This window comes from Kogia breviceps, chromosome 15, assembly GCF_026419965.1.
Source record: "Kogia breviceps isolate mKogBre1 chromosome 15, mKogBre1 haplotype 1, whole genome shotgun sequence".
NCBI classification, from domain to species: domain Eukaryota; kingdom Metazoa; phylum Chordata; class Mammalia; order Artiodactyla; family Physeteridae; genus Kogia; species Kogia breviceps.
This window is the reverse complement of record NC_081324.1, coordinates 85,497,725-85,513,773: the sequence shown is the minus strand read 5'-3', so window position 1 is coordinate 85,513,773 and position 16,049 is coordinate 85,497,725. Positions and strand designations below refer to the sequence as shown.

Here is a 16,049-nt window from a genome sequence, read left to right as displayed (position 1 = left end):
AGATCAAGTCAGGGAGATACAGAGTGTAGGTTAATAATCAAACTCCCGGTTTACACCATAGCACACCTATCATATTTTTCTCTAGCAATCATCTTAAAGACATTTTTTCCCACAAATATTTATGATCTCAATATTACACATCAGCAGATCCAGACCTACTTAAACAAACTTTTTACTGTTCAAAGAATGTATCTTCCCTTTTGAGTAAGCAACCTTAGGGAACAATTCAATTTTATGTCGGTGGGATGTAGACCAGGTGTAGGTATAATCTAAATTTTATGGTAGCTGCTGCATCAATATTCACCAACGTTTTTTTTTTTTATTGGAAGCTTTTTATTTGTGGGTAGATTTTTTTTTTCCTATTTTTTGGCCATGCTGCTCGGCATGCGATGCGGGATCTTAGTTCCCCGACCAGGGATCGAACCCGCGCCCCCTGCAGTGGAAGCGCAGTGCCGTAACCACTGGACCGCCAGGGAAGTCCGTCGCCAACATTTTCTTTATCTCTCTAAGATGGTGTAAGGTCCAGTGCAACGTTCTCTCCTATGTGAAGAGAAAACATAGCAGACCTGAGACCACACTGCTTAGAAGCCCTTGGCGGGGGTCTGGTAAAGGTATTTCCCTATGCCTAAACCGCAAATCATATGATTCATGTTAACACTGCTTTCCTTCTAGGAGTCTGGAATTCCGGTATGTGCCAGGCAGAAGGCGCCTATGTGACCAGCCCCCAGTAAATACGCTAGGTGCCGAGCGCCCCACAAGCTTCGCGGGTACTCAGCATCTCACTCGTGTTGTCTTAAATTGCTACTGGAAGAATTAAGCACATCCTGTGTGACTCCCCTGGGAGGGGACTCTGGAAGCTTGAGCCCAGTTTCCTCCAGACACTTCCACGTATCTTTTCCCTTTGCCGATTTTGCTTTATATTTTTTTGCTGTAATAAATCACAGCCATAAGTATGGTTATGTGCTGAGTCCTGTGAGTCCTCCTAGTGGATCAGGAAACCTGGGGGTGGGCTTAAGGACCCCCCAATACATCTCTGTATCTGATCCCGGGGGGAAGTATTCAGTTTGTCATCATTTGATGTGATACGAGTAGGCGAGCGGTATGGGCTCTCATGCTATTAGTACGAGTAGTATGCGTGTCCACAGGTCCCCAAACCTACGATATAATCCTAGCACACAGGTGCAGGGTACTTTACAGCGGAAGTCTCTGGGGTCACCTTTGTTGGTTGCCTTCCCAACAAACATCACTCTTTCTTGATGGAGTGGAGTCCCAGTCTTGTCCAGATGACAACTCCTGCGCAGAGCCATAAGCTCATCCTAATTGGTGTCACGGTAAATGGTTCTCATTGGCGTTGATCGGTTCATCCATTGACGTGCGACTTGACGTTTGCCAAGAAGAAGGAAGTTCTACTAGGAAGTCCTTGGTGAAGAGAAAATGCATTCATTCCATCAAAAGCCATTGGAAAGAAAAGGTTTCTCTTTTCCCGCTGAATATTATGTCTAGACGCAGTTATGTCTAGATGCTGCTACAGCAGCCTTGCTCCCTGCTTGAGGAAGAAGGGAAGGTCCGGGATGGTAGACCAGAGAGACAGAAAGAGCCTGGATGCTGGATGACATCCCTGAGCTTCTGAATCAATCAACTCTGTAGCCTGTTGTCAGCTGGACTTCCTGCTGTTGAATAAGAGAAACTTGCTTTTTGCTTAAGACAACCTGAGTCAGGATTATATACTTTATTTGAAATTATGGAAACATGTAAAAATTGATATCATCCTCACTGATGAAAAAGAATCTAAGATACATGCTGGATACAACATAGCTGGTCCATGGCAGAGCTAGGAATTGAACTTGGGTCAGTTGGGCTCAGTCCCTCCACCATGAAATAGAGACCGTTCTTTCTCTGAACATGTTAGCATCTGGAACCAGCAGATTCTAGTAGCACCTGGAATTCTAGAAAGACTGGCCTCATTTCTGTCCTTGGAGGATCAATGGACCTTCAAGTAGAATGTGGTTTTCTTCTTATTTTATCGCTAAACAAACTTCTTGCGTCTATTTAGGATGACAAGACATCACATGAAACATTAAAAATATCCGTAACCTAATACACAGACGACTTGTGTATTCATGGACTCTGTTCGCGTGTATGTTTCATTAGCTTAATGGGAAACACATCCAGGCATCATTACTGGATCGTGGCTTCCAGCGTTTCTCAGGAGAAAGATTTATACCGACTTTGCTCTTATCATTGGTTCTCTTCCTAAATTTGTAATGCAAAGCTGAGGTTTAAATTCCTCGCCGAGCTGAGACATTAGCGGAGGATGGAAAGACAGCCACCCATCTTCAGCTGATAACGCCCTTAATATGCTGGGAGGCTTCGTGCTCTGTGGCTAATGATCAGTTATGCAACTTCATTCTTCCACGCCTCCGGGCTCAGACGTGAAGTCCATGTCTTAGGTAGCAAGAGCCCGTCTCCATGGCCTTGAGTTAGGAGAACCCACAGACCCTGGGCCCATCCAGCTGTGCTCACAGCGTCCAGACCGCTCGTCTGAAAAAATCTCCTTGCAGCTCACATCTCAAACCAAACTCGATGCTGGAGGTCTTACCCTGATGTCTGCAGGCTACATTGCTTCTCAAAGGTCTGTTCCGAGCCTCCTTTGCTTTTTTTTAATTTTAATTTTTGCGGTACGCGGGCCTCTCACTGTTGTGGCCTCTCCCGTTGCGGAGCGCAGGCTCCGGCCGCGCAGGCTCAGCGGCCATGGCTCACGGGCCCAGCCGCTCCGCGGCACGTGGGATCTTCCCAGACCGGGGCTCGAACCCGCGTCCCCTGCATCGGCAGGCGGATTCTCAACCACTGCGCCACCAGGGAAGCCCCAGCTTCTTTCAATATTGACCTGCACAATGTTGAAAACTAAATTAAATTTGTCACCAACATAAAAAAACAGGGAGATTTTCAGTCAATCTAGATTTCTGGCATCTCTTGAAAAAATCAAAATATCTGTTCTTCCAAGGGCCACATGTCTACAGGATAATAACCAAGAGAGGGGTGGTCCATTCTTTTTGTCTCTGATGCGTGGCCACCTTCCACTCATCTCCCTGGCCCTGGCATTTTAATTTCCATTGGCTGATTCTAAAGTCTTACATGGGCATGATTTCCATACTAACATGCCTAATTGGAGCCCATGTATTGATTCCATGACATTTTTTACAAGGCTCCCTTTCTTTCTTTTTTTTTTTTTTTAAAATCTTGATTGGAGTATAACTGCTTTACAGTGGTGTGTTAGTTTCTGCTTTATAACAAAGTGAATCAGCTACACATATACATATGTCCCTATATCTCCTCCCTCTTGAGTCTGCCTCCCACCCTCCCTATCCCACTCCTTTTATGACTATTTTTTGAGTCTGAAGTAAAGGGACTTTATCTCATTAGTCTCTTATCCAGATCACCCCTGATTTGGAGCACCACCTGCTTTCTATATTCCAAATGTCCCAAGTTTAGAACAGTAAAATCTGTTTCTGTTGAATTCAAGAAATGGGGAGATGAAGGCTGCAGGTGACAGAATCCGTAATGGAATTTGTCTGCAAAGCCACTTGTGAAATGTCTGGTCCCTTCTCTCTGTCCCAGACAGACCAGATGTTCGGTGGGAAAAGGAGAGGCAAAGGGCAGCCATGGGGACACCTCGTCTACTTTCCCTGGCCACCGCAACCTCCTCCACTCCTTCCCTGCTCGGGAAAGTTCAAGAGTAGCAGAAAGAATTCTGAATTGTAGATGCAGTGAGGTCACCACTCAGTTATATAACTCTGGGGGCAATCGTCACACTGTGTTTTATGTGAAGGGACCCCCTCAGAGTTTGGACTTTTAAGGACAGGGGACCACTTGGGAGATTGGAAACCTCAGGGTTTCTTGACTGTTCATGAACTCATCCATCAGAGCAAATGCATTAAAAAAATTGTCTTTAATCATACTGAAATACACTTCTCAAGTTGTCAGTCCTCCTAGAACACGCCTTGCACAGAGTAGGGATACAGTAAGTAACTCTCGTTTGATCAAGCGGCATCAATAGATAGATAACAAAAGACATAGATTTGTTCCTGGAGTGGCATGTTTACTAAAGAGAGGAGAGGTCGGTGTGGATTGGGCCAAGCATTTGAGCTTTGCATGCATTTTCTCACCGCATGCTTCCAGCAAGGCTCCGCCATCGGGGTTACTAGTACTTTACTGTATCCATAGCAATCTGAGGCACAGTGAGGTTCACTGATGGTCTCATAAGTGATGGAGGCCAGTGCTGAATTTAGACATGTAACCGCCCACATCTCTCCAGCCATCTTCTGGTCCATTGCCTGGTCAGTTTCTCCTCCTCCTCATCAACTTTGGACATCCTCATTCCACGGCTGCCCACTCCCATGAAGTCCACCAGTTCCAGTACCTTCCTAACGGTCTTGGATAGCAAAGAGCCCGTTACTGGAGAATGAAAGAGTGGTTGGTATCAAAATTTAGCCCAGCAAGGGAAGAAGGACTGGGGTCTCAGAGTTACGACGGCTTGTACAACAAGACATCCCCACTGGAGGGAGAGGTGTTTGAATCCTATCTCAAAACTTGTAAGGTTTGATGTCTGTTATCAGAGGCAGCCACACTTTCAAACGTCAAAGCTGTGTAAGAGAACCATTGAACCCCCTGACACCCAGAACAGCCAAGACCGATACAGGATGCTGGGACATGAGAGGGCAGCCCTTATCTTGTAAACTTCACTCTCTTGGTGACTTCCTATTCAGCGTGGGCTTTGGAGAGGTAATTCACAAGGGCCATCACTGCCCAGACAACTTGATAAGAAGACACTTTGGCAGCACTGAGAGACGCAGATGGGTACAGAGAAATCACAATTCAGAAGTGCCGAGAAGCTTGTTGAATATTTGAAATGACCCAAGAGCAGATAATATGGAATAATTGCACCAGATTTTTCGTTCCTACATTCATCTTTTTTTCTCACTCCTCGGTTCTTTGAAGGATGGATATTCCCAAGCATCTTTGTTCACATAACTTACCACTCAGGGGATTCAGCGGTAAATTCCCTGGCAGCCACTAGATAAATGTCTCTCTGAGCAGCAAAGGCTGTTTTTCCTTACCTAGATGTGGATTTTCCCAGCATCTCAATTTAAAGCAAAATCTGGAAAAAGTTTTTAAGAGTGAAAGGAAGAGATGGCCCTTGAACAAAAACTGTTAAATGTTATAAGGGCAAAAATGATATATATAGAATTCTGCTGCTGTTTCAGATTACCTGAAATTGGCTACTGTCCTAGATCTTCTGGCATCCCCACCTGGAGAAGTACCTGCCAAATTAGTTTTGGTTCCATCAGCATGTGTTGAGAGAGTATTTTGAATTAAATATCATAAGAACCCAGTACAGCTTTTAGCAACCGCACGTGCATGGAGAGGCAAAAATTGTCTTCACGGTTGCCAAAAAAAAAAAAAAAAAGCCAGCACTTGAGGGGCCATGATCTTGAAGAGAAAGAAGCACAGAGAAGTAAATGCCACCCTCCAATTTTGTTCTCAAAGCATTTGCCAGATCCTTAAATGCACCGTGGAGCCCTCTGCATCGAAACAACAAACGGCTAAAAAGCAGAGCCATTTACAGTATTCTCAAGGTACCGAGAAGACAAACTTATGAGACAGGTATTGTTTATCCTGTTATACAGAGGAGGAACCTGAACCTCAAAGAGCCTGTCACTTGCTCGAGGTAACACAGCTGCCTTTTGGCAGAGCTAGGATTTGAATCTGGGTTTGATTTTGCCTAAAGCACTCTTCCCTTGAAATGTTCCTGCCCTCACTTCCATGAAGCTTCTGCTGAAATGTTACCTTATCAGAGAAAGTTCTTTGGAACCTTCAGGATGGGATGGCCATCTGTTCCAATCCATGGCGCTCCTTACCTCCCTTACCGGCTTCTTCTCAGCTCTTACCATCAGGCCGTGTGTCTCTGTGGAACCATTGCGTTCATCTCCTAAGTCACTGCATGGTGCCCCGAGAGATGGGATTTATATTGTTCACTGCTGTGTCCCAGTGACTAGGACAGAGCCTGCTCCCCACTAAAAGCCCTCCAAGCATATTGCTGGATCAAGGAAGGGGAGGAGTAAATTCGAGATCTTGTGCTCTAAAGCTAGGTCTTCAAATCATCTCCATGAATGTTCTAAAAAGACACAGGTTAAAATTACACAATAAGTCATGGTAGTACTACTATTCACAATGGCCTCAAGTGGAAACAACCCAAATTTCCATGAATGGATGAATGGATAAACAAAGTGGGTTATACCCACACGATGGAATATTATTCAGCCGTAAAAAGGAATGAAACACTGGGAATTCCCTGGCAGTCCAGTGGTTAGGACTCAGGGCTTTTATGCCAGGGGCCCAGGTTCAATCCCAGGTCGGGGAACTAAGACCCTGCAAGCCGAATGGCACAGCCAAAACAAAAAAAGAAGCACTGACACCTGCTACAACATGGGTGAACCTCAGAAATACGATGCTGAGTGAAAGAAGCCAGACGCAAAAGACCACATACTGTATGATTCCATTTACATGAGATGCCAGGAATAAGCAAATCTATTGAGACAGAAGGCAGTTTTGTGGTTTCCGGAGATGGGGGAAGAATGAGGAGATGACGATTTAATGTGTACCAAGTTTTCTTTGGGGCTGATGAGAATGTTTCAGAGCTCATTGGAGGTGATGGTGGCACGTCATGTGAACGTGTTTTTATGCCACTGAATGATCCTCTTTAAAATGGTTAATTTTATGTTATACTAATTTTACATCAATATTTCAAAATTACACGAGTCTTAGCCCTAGCCAAAGCAGCTCTCCATGCTTCAATTTCTTCATGTATAAATGTTTCTAAATATTTAACTGAAACAGTCTCATTATGAGGCTCAAGAGTGATTCAATATACGGCAGCAATTTGTAAATTATAAAGCATTACAGAAATGCTTGCTGTTGTTTCGATTCTTCTCCAGTTCTTGAGAGGATGGTCACCAGTTCGGATCCTAGCTAAACCACAGGAAAGTGATTTTAAAAGGGAGTGATTGTGACAGCAATATTTGTCCCTTGATCAGCTCTTAGCAAAGAGAGACATCACTGTATAGGCAATATTTCCTCCATTTCTTCACCTTGAGTCAGTGTCTACAGCAGCTGACCTTGAAGATAACTGTCCTCTGGGTGGGGTAGTTCCCATTCACCGCTCCGGATGCACTGCCCACCCTTCCCGTTCCTGCCCTGTTCTGAGCTCAGGAGGCTAGCCTCTCTGTGCCACGTGCCCTAAACTCCCTTCCCTCTGACTTCTGTAGCCAACAGAGGCATGGGCAGGTTTGCCAAGGACGAGGGCAGAGAGAGGTCAGGGTATTTGCTCCCCTCTCTCTCTTCCTGCCATGGTTCGGCGGCGTCTCTGTTACTCTAGGGAAGAGTGTGCCTCCATTGGCCGGTCCTCTTCCCATGGCCACAGCTCTCATTGGGTCTGGTAAAAACTTACTTTTCTTCCCTTCAAGGCTGGAGGTGGAAATGACTATGCTTGTGCATATTCCCAGGTGCGGTGCCATCTCTTATTAGCTCCCTTAACTTTGTCCACCCTTCTTCAAGTATTTCCTGTATTAGCTTATTTCAGTTTTTCCCTTTGAATGTGCTATTTGTCTCCTGCCATGAACCTGACTGATACACTCTCCCTAATGATACTAACAGCACGTGTGTGATCCTATGTGCGAGGGTCATACTATTATCAGGAACCGTATTTTATACATGAGAGAGTTGAGGCCCAGGCAGATTAAGTAATTTACCCAAGATCCCACAGCTAATAAATGACAAAGTAGAGGCATCACCCCAGGCCATTTCGCTGCACACAATAAAAGCTTTAACTGGTGTGCAATACTGTCCTAATCTAGAGATCTCTCATTGGTGCTGCTTCCAAGTTCTAAACTGAGGGCTATTCAGGCCAGTGAATTTCCCTACCGTAATGTCAGCAGTGGGATTTACTGCCCTATTTATTTTTCATTAGTCACTACTAATTGTAAGAAATGCTTACTCAAAGTCATTAGCTGGTATCCTCTAATCACCCAGTGATATTTCCAATGAATCCAGTAGAAAAGCCCCTTTGTCACATCTAATATGTGCTTGTTAATGTGCTGTCAGTGTCCAGGGTCCAGTGGTCTGTTTTCCGGATGCTGCAAAACGGGGCAGGAGCAGGAATGGTGTAGACACAGAGTGGATTATGAAAGCTCATGTTTACGTTAGTAGGAATAATAACGTACTCCACTACGTCGTGTTTTAGAATAAACATAGGAAGATACATAGTTATAGATGATATAGCTACAGGTACAGATATGGATATAGATATATAAAGGCTATCTGCTGTTCACATGCAGTGCTAAGGAGTTAAAAGACACAGAAAATACTAAATGAAATAGCCACTGTTCATCATTCTGGATGTTTCTTGTATGCATATGAGAAACACAAAATATTGTACAGCAAATAACATCCTTTAAAATAACTCGATTGACTGGCTTTGGCTCACAGGCTGAAATTTAATAATGGCAAACACCTAATGAGGGCTTGCTATGGGCAGGGGACTGTTCTAAGATTCTGCACATCTTAATTCATTTAATCCTCACCAGAGGCTTGTGAAGTAGGTTCTAGTAATAGATGTAGTTTACAAACAAGAAAATAAAATGAAGGCCCACAGATGTTATTCCACTTGAATAAACTTGGATGGACTTCAAAGCCCATGCCCATAACCTGGTTTTCTACTCAGTGGCACACTTTCTTTTTTTTTTTTTTGAAATATAGTTAATTTACAATGTTGTGTTAGTTTCAAGTGTACGGCAAAGTAATTCAGTTCTGCATATGTATATATACTCATTTCCAGATCTTTTCCATTATAGGTTATTACAAGGTAGTGAGTATAGTTCCCTATTCTATGCAGTTGGTCCTTGTTGTTTATCTATTTTATACATAGTAGTATAATCCCAAACTCCTAATTCATCCCTCCCCCCTTTCACCTTTGGTAACCATAAGTTTGTTTTCTATGCCTGTGAGTCTTTTTCTGTTTTGTAAATAGGTTCATTTGTATTGTTTTTAAGATTCCACATATAAGTGATATAGTGTGATATTTGTCTTTCTCTGTCAGACTTACTTCACTGAGTATGATCATCTCTAGTTGCATCCATGTTGCTGCAAATGGCAGTATTTCATTCCTTTTTATGGCTCAGTAATATTCCACTGTATATCTGTATCACATGATCCTTTACCCATTCATCTGTCGATGGACACTTAGGTTGCTTCCACATCTTGGCTATTGTAAAGAGTGCTGCAATGAACACTGGGGTTCATGTACCTTTTTGAATTGGAGTTTCCTCTGGACCTATGAGTGGCCCCCTTTCCTACTTTCTAATTTGACTTGCGTGTCAGCTCCGGGATTCACCAGCTTTGGGGGCCAAAAGCTGTCCTGTGAACTTTCTCAGCCTTGAGTGAAGACACTGTCCCCAGTGACCAGGTTCACCTTCAACTTGAAGTGAAACGGCCAAGAACGCAGTCCGCTTCATCTTCCCAGGCGTGTCAAGAGTTGTCACACAACCCACATCCCGGGCTTCCAAGCAGAGCCCTGAGCTACCGGATGCAATCACCCAGTGAGAGTCACAAAATCAAGTGGTCTCGAGTATTTCACTCCCTGTCTTATTTTTAGGACAAACTGAGAGAAAACAAAACCCAGAGCATTTAAGGAAAGGGGATCCTAAACACAGCCTCTAAAATGCTTCCAGAGCTTCCAGTCAGAGCCAAAAAGCATTGGCATCAAGCTCTCAGCCTCAGCAAAACACCCACAGGTGGCAAATGGCACCACGACACAGTCAAGTCTTCTCCACGTGGCTCTGGATGGGAGAAGGTACTCCCATGGTCGTGGCACAGACAGCCCTGGATCTGCCAGTGTAAGGCATCTTACCCCATTGAGTAATGGCAACAATACCTTGTGGGAATGCTTTCCTGTCTTCCACTGCCTTTCCTCAGAGGTGCTCCAAAGGTCCAAGGGGGGATTTATGACAGATTCCTGCACAATCATTAGGTTAGAGGAGTAACAGTCAAGGTCCGGGCATGCTTTGCTCCTATGAGGAAACTTTGCTGGAAATGGAAATTTTCGTAAGATACTAATTTCTCTCTTTTGTTCTTTGCAAAGTAGCTTTTCCACATTATTTTATTTTATTTTATTTTTTTAAATTTTTTATTTTATTATTTTTTTTTTGCGGTATGCGGGCCTCTCACTGCTGTGGCCTCTCCCATTGTGGAGCACAGGCTCCGGACACGCAGGCCTAGCGGCCATGGCTCACGGGCTTAGTTGCTCCGCGGCATGTGGGATCCTCCCGGACCAGGGCACGAACCCGTGACCCCTGCATCGGCAGGCGGATTCTCAACCACTGCGCCACCAGGGAAGCCCTCCACATTATTTTAATTCCATGACCGTGATGATGAGTAACCACGAGTAAATTTGAGCACTTATTTTGTGCTAGGCTTTGTGTTTCTAGTTATGTGTATTTTCCCCCTTGACCCTGTAACAACCCCAAATAGACCAATAATAAATTAGTATATATATATAAAAATATATAAATAAATATAAATAAATAAATATATATAACTGTAGATACACAAGAAGAAAGAAAAAGAATCTGTAAAGGCAGCACCCAGAATGACCACTCTTAACATTTGCCACGTGATTTCCCAAACTTTCTTTTTTCTCATGCTGGTTTGCAATCCATCCCACGTGCCTGTGTGTCTACCTGTCTGGATCTTCACAGTGTTGAATTTTATGTGAGCCCTGTGCTCCTGGAAAACAGCGATGGTCAAGAAATATTCCCTACTCTAATGTATCACTGCCAAAACTAGAAGTCACCCTTCCCCAAATGACTTAGATAAGACCCAAAGATGACCCCCTGTTTACCTAGGACAGGCCAGACACAGGCCCTCCAAATTCCCATTCACTGCCTGGTGAACGATTAGCAGAACTGTTTGTACCCACCAACCAATCTGGCCAAAATTCCCACTAGTTCGACTTGAGCAAACCTGAATCCAACTTCTCTCCTTTCCCCAAGCCCCTAAAACTTGTCCCACACTTGAGCATTAAAACAAGGAATAACCCCTCTTAACAACCACTCCTGACAATCAGCTGACCTCTGGGGAAAACCGTCCTGATCAACTGTCTGATCAATCCCTGGGCTTATGCCACTTCTGACACCAGATCCTTCCTAGCCTGTGGACTCCTCCCTATAAAAGAAAAGCCCCTTTTCTGCCTGCACCTTGACAGGTTTGCTGATCTCAGATTGGAACGTTCTCCCCATTACAATAGTTCCTTCCCCTATCACGGTGGTTCTTCTCCCCTGTTTCAGTAATCACTTTGCATAAAGTCTCTCCTTACCTAAGTCTAGATCCGTTTCTATCTATCTAGGAAAAGGAAAAGTTAATGAAAGGGGATTGGGCTTGAGATGCTGTCCTTCGGAAGGAAAACCTAAGTCTGGGTCACATTTTCTCCTGAGGTGCTCCCCTCCTGACCCAGATACAATGTGGAGGGAATCGTCAAGGCCCCATCTAGGAACTCCCAAACCTTACTCCTTTTCCCGCTCATCACACAGCTGTGAAATGAACCTCTCAGGCTCCAGTACATCCAATAACTCCTCTGAAATTGGCCTCCAGAGAGGTAAGGAGGCCTCAGAATCCTGGACCACCATCCCCCCGACCCCGGGTCTCTGTAAAACTCTAGATACTAGCTTGGGAATTCTTTGTTAATAAACTTTGACTATTATTTACATTCACTCTTTTTTGTTGTCCTCAAAGAAAGGGTTCATTACCTTAGAATGATCCCAGACTTACCTAACTTGCCATGACTGAAAGTAAAACTTTTCATTATTCTTTTATTTATTTTCATTGATTCTTCGGTCAATGATGATTTTTTTTCCCTATGCTTATAAGGATTTTTTAAATCTCTTCTATTGAGAATTGCCTTTTTGATATGACACCAATTTAGAATGAACAACTCCCGAACTATTTTAACCCCTTCTTTTTCATCTCTGAATGAGTGCAAATACAACGAAGTTATTTCGGCCTCGTCAGGAAACGTTGATTATGACACATAAGTCTAAGCTCCTTTTAGGAAAGGATGCAAGCTTCTTAAATATTGGTCATTTCTCTGCTTTGGTTGCTGGGTGTGGACAAAGCTGCTTATTTTCCAAGTGAATTACACAGAAAAGTTAATTTTCGTCGTGGCTGTTAGGACAGTATTAATACAGCAAATTCAAATGAAACCTATTTCATTTCAAAGCTCAAGCTATATACTTAATACTCTTCTGTCGCAAAACTACTGAAATAGCTAACAAGTCCTAATGTTGATTCATTTGGGGTTTTGCTTCATCCATAAGTAAACTATCCAGAAGGTTAAAGGGAAGATAGATTTTATGAAGGGAGCAGGTTTTAGACCAAATGTCAAGAGGATCCACTTGTAAATGTCTACTCAGAAAATCCAGCAAAGGCAAGTTTACAGATCAATAGCCTACCTGGGTGCAATTTGCCTAAGTGCATTCCAAGCCTTTTGTGCAATGGATCCTGACCTTTAGCTACAGCATCCCTTTTTACAGATAGAAAAATTGGGTCTGCAGTTAGGAAGCAGTCAAGTATGACACAGATCCCAATAATCAAACTGCAGACATTTTTCTCCTTATAACCGGAAGCACCTGGACCCCTTGTTCAATGGCGATGCGCATTTCCTTCTGGCCCTCTCCACCAGTTTCTAGGTGTGCCATTTAGAGGGTAATCATCATTGCTATTTTTTGACAACGTGATTGTTCTGTGGAGAAGACTTTGTTCCCTGACAAAGCCGGTAAAACATCTGCCAGGATGCACCCAGCCCAGGAGTATTTTTACCCATTTGGGTCTCACTAAAAGGATATCAGCCACTATAAGGCAACCACTTGGTCCCTGTTAGGACTGTCTCAGGACATCAGATTATCATGTAAATTCCTCCTGCTGAAGCCAAATGCAACCTCTGTACCCCAGCACCGAATTAAATCTCAGAGGCAGAGTTTTGGGTGAAGTAGAAAAGAATAGCTGTACTGCTTTGCCAGGCAAAGGTGGCCACAGTGGGCTCATGCCCTCAAGAGTGTGTGTCCTGACCTTGAGGGGGTGGTGAGGAGTTGTTGTTTTTTGCGGTACGCGGGCCTCTCACCGTTGCGTCCTCTCCCCTTGCGGGGCACAGGCTCCGGACGCGCAGGCTCAGCGGCCACGGCTCACGGGCCCAGCCGCTCCGCGGCGCATGGGATCTTCCCCGACCGGGGCACGAACCCGCGTCCCCTGCATCGGCAGGCGGACTCTCCACCCCTGGGCCACCAGGGAAGCCCGAAAAGTAACATTCTTATCTCCTTTCTTCCTGCGGGTTATACAGGCTGCAACAAGTTGCATGGGTGAGTTTCCCCTTCAGGGCATCCTGACTCCATTTAAAATGAGCTTTCCTATATTTATTTTCACAGGTGCACAGAGCAGGGGCCCACCTCGCCCTGCAGGAGCCTGGGAACTGGAGGCCTGAGGACCAGCCTGCCCGGCACCACCAAGAAGCAAAGAGGAGGTGTTCCCTCCCCGACGAGACCCTGCCCCCGAGGAGCTATTGCCCGTACAGCCCAGGTCTGGGGAGAGGCCACAGAAATGGGGTGCCTCCTCGCTGGTCACTGTCCCCACGGTGCTTGAGGGTCACACCCCTGTCTCTTGGCCACTCCCGTCTCTCGGTAACTGACTCAAAGAGGTATGTCCGCCCTGCTCAGCCATCCAGGTACGTGGGGCAGAGCTGTGTGGACTGGTACCCCCAGCCTTAGGCGACAGAGGCAGAGCCCACCCTCTCCCCACCGGGACCCCTTTCCCCAGGCCCCTCCCAGTAATGGGCAAACCATCCAGAGGCTGGGCCGCCTCCTCCCATCCACTGGTCTCCTTAAGAACTGGGGCTGCAGAGACCCCCAAATCATGAAGGTGTCCCTTAAATGAGTGGAGTTAAGAAAAACCTGGGTTTCGCCTTCCCCCGTCTTGTCCAGTCAGCCATCAGCAGATATTCCTTGAGCAACTGAGCGTGCGGTCAGCCTGCCTGATCGTCTTCATAAACTGCCAGCGACACTTCGAGGGGATGGCAGGGTCCCGATGATTTGGTGGAGAAATGGAGCCTCAGGGAGGCCAGCCCGAGGTCACAGAGCCAGCAGCGTGTAGTCAGATGCTAGGACCTGGACATGCCCTCCGAGAGGTGGAAGGAGGGATGCAAGACAGGAGGAAGGAGCAGCGTCTGTGCCTTAATCCCTGTTGTCCACACCAGCAGCTCCAGTTTTCACGCCCAAGGCCGTGAAGGATCAGCCCCACGGCGACAAGATTCCAGAGCGGAAGTCTGACACCACAGCAGGGGAAGCATAAGAAGAATGGCGGTAAAGGTGATGCCCCCGCATCAGGTTATATATAGGTCGAACAAACACTGCCGATCTTTCTGGACAATCTGTCTCTGTCGGCACGGGATTCACAAGGAGACAGAGAGATGGTGACCTGGCAGCAGCCCCGTTGCAAAACCAGGTCTGGGTTTGGGCAGGGGTCGGGGAATCGCAATGGACAGAGAGGGCAGCCAATCCCAGTGTGTCTTCCGGCGGAAGCTCTCTGGGAGCTTGTCCTTGACGGAATCACGCCACATCCCCATTTCTGGGCTTTGGTTGTGTGTGTGTCACCCTTCCTTGGATCTCCTTCTCCAAACAATAAATGATGTCCGATGGAACAAAAGCACCGACATTTACACAAATGATATTAACGACATTCACACGAATGATATCAATGACATTCTTGTTCCTTCAACGTTGTTTTTGTGCAGCTTTTGATTCATGACACACTCATCCATGAGGGGGCATAAGTGAAAGGCTTTTTCAAAATGTCTGATGAATGGAAACCAAAATAAGCCAATGACCCTTTTTCTCTAACCTTGAAATCCCAAAGAGTGACAAAGAACTCTGAAACGGTTCTCTCTCCACTTGGGTGGTTTTTGTAGACTGAGTTGTCCTTCCTGTAATGGTACTCCATCCACAAACTCTATCCCCTTGTCTCCTAATAAGAAATTGAAAACAAACTCAAAGGAACTTAGAAATAACTATAAGCAAGCCATAGTTAGAAATAAATGACATTTCCCACATTTCTTGGCTCAAGTAAATAGCATTCCCTGTCCAAGGATGCCGACGCTTTGCATGGTGGTATCTAGTTTGTCAGATACACTCATTGAATAAATGCAGCTTGAACCTCTTCTCTGTGTCTGGAGATGCTGCAGGTCTTTCTCCTTTTGATCTAGGAGACCAATAGTAAGACAGACATTTGTCTTCTGCCAAGTGACGGCACGGGGCACATCTGTTCGCCTGGCATGGTGTGTATCCTTTAATTAAGTCGATCGTCAGCTTTTGAATATCAGAAAGTTACAGGTAAAAATAGCACCTCCTTTTTCCCACTAAAATATGGAAGAGTAATTAATCGGGGACCCATTTCATGCATGGAGACAGCGGACTGGAGGGGAGCGCTGGCTGCTGTCTTTAGTTGGGGGCACACACGATAGTTCCCCATTGACTCCTCTTTCATTGAATTCACCTTTCCAGCTAGGATTATATGGAGGGGTATGGCTTTGAAAAGAAAAAGCAATTGCACAAATAATTAGCTCATTCCATCCGTAGTCCGTGCTCCTCAGGAAAAGCTAAGGAGCGTGTTGTATGTAATGGGGAGGAGAATCCTGCCTATTCTCGGGTTCTGACCCCTGAAATTTCTCCAACTTCACTTTGCAGGATGAAGCCCAGGCAGGGCCAGGCAGGTAAGGCCACACCGAGCTTTACAGATTGAAGTCATTTCATGCTCCATTGAAGAGCTGTTCGTCTTTGCTCAGTCACATACGTATGAATCTGGCTAAATATGTCTCTCACCGGGCACCGGTCTGCTTCAAGAATTCTGCAGACCAGGTCTAGAAGACATTGTTAGGATTTGAAAGCTGTTGAAAA

The 16,049-nt window shown here is 45.3% G+C and overlaps 1 protein-coding gene across 1 annotated transcript in view; it reads left to right on the top strand.

The window, feature by feature from the left end:
• The window catches only part of LOC136792680 (uncharacterized), a 506,767-nt gene extending 492,807 nt beyond the window's left edge, over positions 1-13,960 (top strand). Inside the window, exon 4 of the mRNA XM_067014889.1 lies at positions 13,530-13,960. Within this exon, the coding sequence (XP_066870990.1) occupies positions 13,530-13,868 (339 nt within the window). The 3' untranslated portion in view covers positions 13,869-13,960. The remainder of the gene's footprint in view (positions 1-13,529) is intronic.
• Positions 13,961-16,049: the final 2,089 nt, after the last annotated feature.